This window comes from Tetrao urogallus (assembly GCF_951394365.1).
Source record: "Tetrao urogallus genome assembly, chromosome: Z".
Classification (NCBI taxonomy): domain Eukaryota; kingdom Metazoa; phylum Chordata; class Aves; order Galliformes; family Phasianidae; genus Tetrao; species Tetrao urogallus.
Genome location: NC_136816.1, coordinates 52,709,714 through 52,717,710, shown reverse-complemented (window position 1 = coordinate 52,717,710; position 7,997 = coordinate 52,709,714). Strand labels below are relative to the sequence as shown.

At 42.0% G+C, this 7,997-nt stretch overlaps 1 protein-coding gene across 1 annotated transcript in view; it reads left to right on the top strand.

Annotated features, from left to right (window-relative positions):
• Positions 1-324: 324 nt before the first annotated feature.
• ARSB (arylsulfatase B) overlaps positions 325-7,997 on the top strand; it is a gene marked incomplete at both ends in the record, with an annotated part of 63,062 nt that continues 55,389 nt past the window's right edge. The window contains 3 exons of the mRNA XM_079548152.1: positions 325-573; positions 4,351-4,537; positions 6,999-7,189. Of these exons, the coding sequence (XP_079404278.1) occupies positions 325-573; positions 4,351-4,537; positions 6,999-7,189 (627 nt within the window). The remainder of the gene's footprint in view (positions 574-4,350; positions 4,538-6,998; positions 7,190-7,997) is intronic.

The following is a 7,997-nucleotide window of genomic DNA, read 5'->3' as shown; positions in this document are numbered from 1 at the left end:
CAGGCCGCGCACTTTGTCCTGCTGGCGCTTGCCATCGCACACAGCCAGCCGACCCCCGGCTCAGGCACCGTCACCCCCAGGGCTGTCGCACGGGGTGGCGGGGCCCAACCTTCGTAACTCGCACGGCACACCGTGTTGGGACAACCCAGTCACCTGCCTCGGCCTGCCTGGCGTCCGCAGGCAGAAGCGACAGAACCCCCCCCGCCCGCACAGCGCTCCCCGTAGCGGGCGCTCCCACCCCCGGCCGTGGCCCATCCCCGAGGCGGGCCCCGGGTACGAACGGGGCGGCTCGCCGGCGGCTCAGTTCCTGGTTGCCGGCCGGGGATGGAGCGGTTGTGCGTGCTGTGGTGCCTGCTGTGGTGCCTGCCGCGGCCGGCGGCGGCGCGGTCCCCCCCGCACCTGGTGCTGGTGCTGGCCGACGACCTGGGCTGGGGCGACGTGGGCTGGCACGGCTCGGCCATCCGGACGCCGCGGCTGGACGCGCTGGGGGCGGGCGGCGTGCGGCTGGAGCGCTACTACACGCAGCCGCTGTGCACGCCGTCCCGCAGCCAGCTGCTCAGCGGCCGCTACCAGGTAGGGAGCGGCGGGGACGGCTGGTGCGCCGCTGTTTGTAACGCGAGCAGCCTGCCCGCGTGGGAGCGGGGCTGCTTCGTGCCGCTTGGTGGAAACAAACCCGTCACCGTTTCGCTTTTTGATTGTAAAACCAAACGGGGTGAGAAAGCCGTGCTTCGGAAAAGCCGAAGTGGTGGGCAGCGTGTGGTGAAAAAGGTCCCTGTCGCAGACCCCTGTCTTGCTATGAACTGCAGAACTGGGGGGGCATGTGGTTCGACATCCAGCCGCATCAGCGTCATGTGCTTCGTTCGTGAGGTCTGTGCCCAGCTCTGGTCTACCAGGTGAAGACGGGATGGAAACTTTTAGACAGGCCAGCGAGTGCTGCAGTGATGATGAAGGGCCTGGGGCAGAATGAAGGAAGGCTGAGAGATGTGGGACTGTTCTGCCTTCTGTTCTGCAGAAGGTAGTCTGAGAAGGGATCTTATCAATGCTTATAAATATCTAAAGTCTGACAGTCGAGAATATGGGGTCAGGCTCTTTTTCATGATGCCCACAGACAGGACAAGGGGCACAAACTGAAACACAGGAAGTTCCATGCGAATGAGAGGAAAACTCCTTTACTTGAGGGTGACAGAGCACTGGAACCAGCTGCCCAGATTGGTTGTGAATCTCCTTTGGAGATAATCAGAACACACCTGGACGCTTTCCTGTGCCACCTACCCTAGGGAACCTGCTTTAGCAGCAGGTCAGACTCCATGATCTGCAGAAGACGCTTCCAACCCCTGCAATTCTGTGATTGTGTGTGTAATTTATTTTTCTAACACAGTGTTTAAATGCTGTCTTACCTACACATCCTCCTTCATGTGATGTCCTCGGCACATGCATTTGTGTGTCCTTTGATTTAGCCTTAACCTGGCTGTCTCACTTCTTTGTACTATGATCATGATCTACTTTTGTTTTTTCTGTTGCATGAGTGTAAGAGTTGGTCTTCATGCTCTACTGTACTTTCTTTTTCTTTTTCTTTTTCTTTTTCTTTTCCCTTTTCCTCTTATTTTTTATTGCAACTTTGGCAAAGACAGGAGAAAGAAGAATTTAGGAAGGTCAAAATGGAGGAAGTGATAGAGGGTTAAGTGCTTATGCAGAACATCTTCCTTCTCTAAAGAAGTCCTCTAATGTTAATCATAGTGATTTACCAGAGGAAACCATTCAGAATGAAAATAAATGTCTCTTTGTCATTCTGGATGTTGTCTCTTGTTGTCTCAGAGCAACTGCACTAGATGGGACTTACCCTTTGCAAGCAACATTTGCTGTATTTCCAAACATTAAAAGTGAGTAATAAGGCATAAGAAGATGTAATATATTCTTCTTCTTCTTCTTCTTCTTTTTTTTTTTTTTTAAATCAACTCTATATTTTTCAATGTAAATTTCCCATTTTCATCATATTGACCATTTCTGGAGCCCATTTTATTCTTAATATGCTTATTTAGATATGGGTCAGCATCAGTGGGAAATCACTGTTTCTGATCTTAAAAGTAGAAATTGGAAATACTTGGAATTCAGTCTTGATTTTGTGCTTTGACAGTGGCTATTACTAGAAATATAAATAAGATATTTAAAGTTGTATGTGTGTGTGTTGCAAGCCAGAGAGGCTTATGGTTCATTATGTTGAACCCAACCTATTCAAATTAACACTCAAAAGAGTGTGTTGATCAAACAAGAATGTGCCTTTATTTATTAAAAGACAGGCAAGCAAGAGAGGAAAAAGACAAGAAAAGGAGAGAGAGGAAAAAAAAAAAAAAAAAAAGAGGAAAGGAAAGAAAGCAAGCCACCACTGCAGATCCCATGATGTCCTTGAGTGTTCTCCTCCTTGTTCTTCTGGACTGGTGGAGGATGTGGTGGGGCATATGCCACTGGCTTTCGGGTTGGCAGTGCCTCTTATGCCATATGATGGCCCCTTCCAGTTGGGCGAGGAGCTGTTGCCAGGCAGAAGGTGTCTGGTATCATGTGCCATGTGCATGCTGTACCAGCTATGCTTCTCCCTCTGCATGATGATCATGTTCATGGTTGGAGGGGGGACTCAAGACCTCCTTAAGCAAGGCAGCTAACTCTTGATTTCTCCACAGCTTGCGCACATGTGTTTGTTATGCAACTTTTCAGAAGGGTGTTACAGTGTAGGCTTTTGTTGTGGGGCCTTCACAAGATTCTTACAGTCGTGTTTCAATAGTTACCAGTTTGCTGCAAGTCCTCTCTTAACCAATCACAAAAATAGTAAGAATTCAGAGTGTTACGGTTGGGTATGGTGTTGTCACAGAGTCTGAGCCAGAAAGAAGCATGCACAGTGTGTTTTCTATCCTAGGTTTAAGTTTTTTTATGTTTTGTTTTGGTTTGGTTTGGTTTTGGTTTTGGTGGGAAATCACAGAATAGCTTGATTTGAAAGGGACCTTAAAGTCCACCCAGTTCCAACCCACTTGTTGTGGACAGAGATGAAACCCACTAGATCAGGCTCCCCAATGCCCCACCAGCCTGGCCTTGGACAACTCCAGGGATGGGGCAGCCACAGCTTTTTTGGGCAGTCTGTTCCATCAACTACCACCCTCTCCGTGAAAAATTTCTCCCTAATGCAACTTTTACTTTTCTAGTTTAAAGCCACCTGTCCTGTCGCTGTTGGTCTGTGTAAAAAGTCGGTCCAGCTCCTGTTTATCAGCTTCTCTAGAGTACTGGAAGGCTGCAGTGAGGTCTCCCTAGAGCATTTTCTTCTCCAAGCTAAATAAGCCCAACTCCCTCAACCTTTCTTCATAGGAGAGGTGCTCCAGCCCTCTGATCATCTTTGTGGCCCTCTTCTAGACCTGCTCCAACAGCTCTGCGTCACTTCTCTACTAGGGGCTCAAGATCTGGACCCATTTATTTCAGATGGGGCCTGATGAGGGCAGTGTAAAAAATCACCTTTCTCTCCCTGTTGGCCAACTCTCTTTTAATGCAGCTCAGGGTATTATTGGACATCTGGGCTGCAAGTGCAGTGCTGGCTCATGTCCAGCTTTTTGTGCACCAGAGCCCCCAACTCCTTCTCTGCAGGACTGCTCCCAGTGAGTTTTTCTCTCAGTCTGTATACACATCTAGGATTTCCTCAACCCAAGAGCAACGCCTTGTGCTTGGCGCAATTGAAACTCATTAGGTTCTCATGGGTCCACTGTTCAAGCTTGTCCAGGTCAATCTGTATGGCATCCCTTCCTCATTTCACCTGGAACATTCAGTTTGACGTCATCAGCAAACTGGCTGAAGGTAAACTTGATCCCACTGTCTATGTTGTCAAAGATAAGGGAATTAACAAAATTTAGCTTATAGTATGTAGTAATGGAAGAGGTTTCTTGCCTTGAACATGATGTACTAATCAGACTATCATTACTGGTCATACTTTTGTGAAGAGATACACGATTCACCACTTGTTAAGTTTAAAAACATAGATAGTTAGAGGTCTAACAAAAGACTGTAGTGGTAGTTGGGTAGTTGTTAATTGCTAGGTTTTCCAGTGGAAGCCCAAAAGGCGTTTTTTTTTTTTTTTAAATTGCATTTTTGTACTTGATTTCCCCTTGAAAAGATCCTCTTCTTAACACCAACAATGCTATTTCATTGTCTTCCTCCATATCCTCCATCTTTGGGTTCCTGAACTCCCTCAAAACAGGCCATAAAAACTGATGCTAGCCTGCTGCATAGTATTTATTATTTTGGGGCCCGATATATAGCCTACATACATGTGTCATTGCACTGTAAGTAATCTTTCTTCTTTCCTTTCCTTGCTAGATCCACACGGGTTTACAACACCAAATAATTTGGCCGTGCCAGCCCAGCTGTCTACCACTTGATGAGAAACTCCTCCCAGAGCTGCTTAAAGATGCAGGATATGTTACTCACATGGTGGGGAAGTGGCATTTAGGGATGTACAGGAAGGAATGCCTTCCAACCCGCAGAGGATTTGATACTTACTTTGGTAATGGGTAGATTTAATCTGTGCAGTAAATATGGTGTTAAAAATGATGCAAGAGTGTTTGATTCTTCTAAGGACAGATTTACTGTTGTAAGTTGTTAGTGCATAAGTAAATGAATGTTTGTGTAAGCTTATTTGCAAAGTGTAACTGTTTGAAATGCATTGGTGTATTAAATGTATGTCCAAACCTCACTGTTTATTGAAGAAAATGCCATAATTATTGAGTACCTCTAAAGGAAGTGTCTATTTTTAAAGAACTGCATTTAAATGTGATGGTTAGAAGACTTAAGGTGTAGTGACTGGTTTCATTTTCTAGAAGTGTCTCTAAACTGAACATTTGGGGTTAAATTTGGGGATAAACAATAGACATATTTTGTTCTGAAAATAATATTAAATTTACAGTAAGCTGATACATTTGAAAGGGAAATAAGTAGGCATCATACCATACTTCATGCTTTGTGAATAGAATATCACTGATTTTCCATTTCCTCTGGAAAGGAATGTAGTGCAAGAACGTTTATGAAACAACAGTCAAAATGTTACAGGAATTTAAAAGATAGGAAGTCAGCCACCTAGATTTAAAAAAACAAACAAGCAAAATGCCAGAATTGGATTGTCCAAATATGTTTATGTTACAAACAATTTTTAACTATGTACTACATATTTTTCCTCTCAGAAAGTTTTTCCAAGTATTGACAGGATGTTCCATAGCTTTGCACAAATATTCTTGGTATTATTTGGATTGGGCTATCACTAATGCAGCCCGTGTCACCTGAGACTGAATACAAAGTTGTTAACATCCACGAGGTTGGATTTTAAAAACTTTCATTGAATGGAAAAATCCATCACATCACATCATCTTGAAAATAACTTTGTCACTATTAATTGCTGCTGCCCAGTTTTACAGTTGGGAAATTAAGATAAACTTCATCTATGCTTTCTGAAGTCCGTGATCTTCACACAGAACAGTTTTGTCTCTTGACTCTCAGGAGAGTTTGAGACTATGGCTTCACAACTGAATGAAGCTAATAAATAGAGATCACAGTATGATGGATCATTGCTTAAATGTTTATGCCTTTTCCTATGTTGGCCTTCTCCTCCCATCTTTTCTATGAGCTTGTGTTCTTTTTGACAGCACAGATGTAGATATAGGCTTACACTCATTGTGAAATCTCACCATAGGAATGAGCAGGATTTAATACTGGGCCAGTGTTGCCTGTAAGTATGCTCACTGAGTGCCCAGCATGACACTAAGGGAATTCTTTTTCAGAGAATGTGGCAGTTTGATACCAAACTATGTTCATTTAATTCCATTAGGTTTTGATTGCAGTTAGAGGCTTTTCATTCTGCAGCAAGAGTCTTGATAGTGTCTCCCCCAGTGGACACTCAAAATAGAAAAATAAAATTTTTAGTTTGAATAAATTGAGGGAGGCACACAAAATTACTATTTATGCTTTAAAAGAAAAGCCCTTTTTTGACCTAAAAATGTAGGGAGTGTTTTGTACTTTAATATCTCTTTCTTCTTTCTGTACTTATCTTTTTTGCATGACTAATAATACTTGAAGCTGCTGAATAAGATTCAAGTAAAGTTCTTCCAAGAGAAGAAGGACTTTCCAAGGAAAGTTCTTCCATTTTGAAGTTTTATCCTCAGCTTTAGTTTGGTTTTGCAGAATTTCAGAATATAATTTTGCAGATTCGGCCTTTTTTTTTTTCCTAGGATATTGAAATATACATCTGAAATATAATTCTAGAAGCAATAGTTACAAGATTTGAATGATTTTAAAGAATTTTGTTTCTGATCTATAGAAAGTAAGGCACTCAGTGCTTAACAGTATAGTTCTTGGTGGGAGCAAATGTGTACCTCTCGATTTTTTTCTTTTGGTTATTGTAATGTCTTCTTTTTACCAGTTGGGGGCAGCAGTGGATAAAAAATGTCTTTATAGTTGAAGAAATACTTCATTTTTGTTGTTTTTTTTTTTTTAAATAAATTTAAGAAAAAAAAATTACCAAATAACAACCGAAAAGGCAAACAAACAAACAAAAAGCCTACAAAAAAACAAGCGCTAAGATAAAGTAGTCCAAACTTTGTAATAGAGAGAAAAGTCTTACATGAAAAAGTATTGTTCCAGATATAAATCCATGCTATTACTGGGATAAGTCACTTATTTCACTAACAGTGTATTGGTTTATAACATGTATCAAAGATTTGAACATAAATGTTACTGAACTGCATTCAGACGATTTTCTGTGCAGTGAAATTACTGTCTGTAGTAGTGATAAAAAGTCTGTCTGTTAAGTGTTGAGCTATTTAGCCCTATCACGGGCTGTCACTGCAGATTATTAAAAGTTGGATGAGTTTCTCATCCCTAAGGCTCTAAAGTTTTGACATTTTTATTTGGCTCTTTTTCCCATGTATCTGCTTCTGTGATGTTATATGGGCCTCTTTATTTGTCATCCTTTCTAGGTTATCTTCTGGGGAGTGAGGATTATTATTCTCATGATCACTGTGTGCTCATCAAAGCAAAAAATGTAACACGCTGTGCTCTGGACTTCCGTGATGGAGAAGAAGTCGCAACTGGCTTTAAAAACATGTACTCCACGAATTTATTTACAGAAAGAGCTATAGACCTTATAGCCAATCATAAAACTGAGAAGGTACAGTCAGCAGTTCTTACTCGCACTAACGAATATTTATTAAAATATATATATATATATATATATATATATTAATGCAGAGGTTTATCTAGCCTTTTTAGAAGGTTACACAGAGAACTAAATGCTAAATGTGAGAAGTAGCACTGATAAAACTCATCTTTTCTCCCTGTCCAAATGAATTTGGTTTGCACAACCCTAGCCTACTAGCCTTCTCCATTTTATTTTTAATAATAGGAGCAGTGAATTTATAAAAATGTTCTTGCGTGTTGGGTATCTTAGTGAAAGAATTTTCAGAGAAAAAACTCGTAACTGTGTTATGAAGAGAAGGTACAGTTGATGTTTTCTCACGCCTTTAGGTAGGTCTTTACCAAAGGTCCTCTTAATTTACTTAGCATGAATTCAAATCCTGCATTCAAATCATTTATAAAAACACTGAAGAGAACTGGCCCCAAAAATGGAACTCTGCAGTACCTCCTTAGTGACGGGCTGCTAGCCTGATGTAACCTCACTTTCTGCAATCCTTGAGTGTGACCCATCAGCCATTGTTCATCTATCATATTCTGTTTTTGGCTGGCTGCATGCTGGACATTTTGTCCAGAAGGGTACTGTGAGAAACAGTATTGAAAGCTTTGCTGAACTCCAGAATGACCAGGTCTACTGACTTCCACTGGTCAAAAAGATTGATAACCTTGTCATAAAAGGAAATTAAATGAGTTACACAAGTCCATCCTCTTGTGAACCTGTGCTGGCTATAACTAAAGCTGTATTGTCTTTCAAGGTTATTTCAGTAGCTCCAAGAATAGTGTTC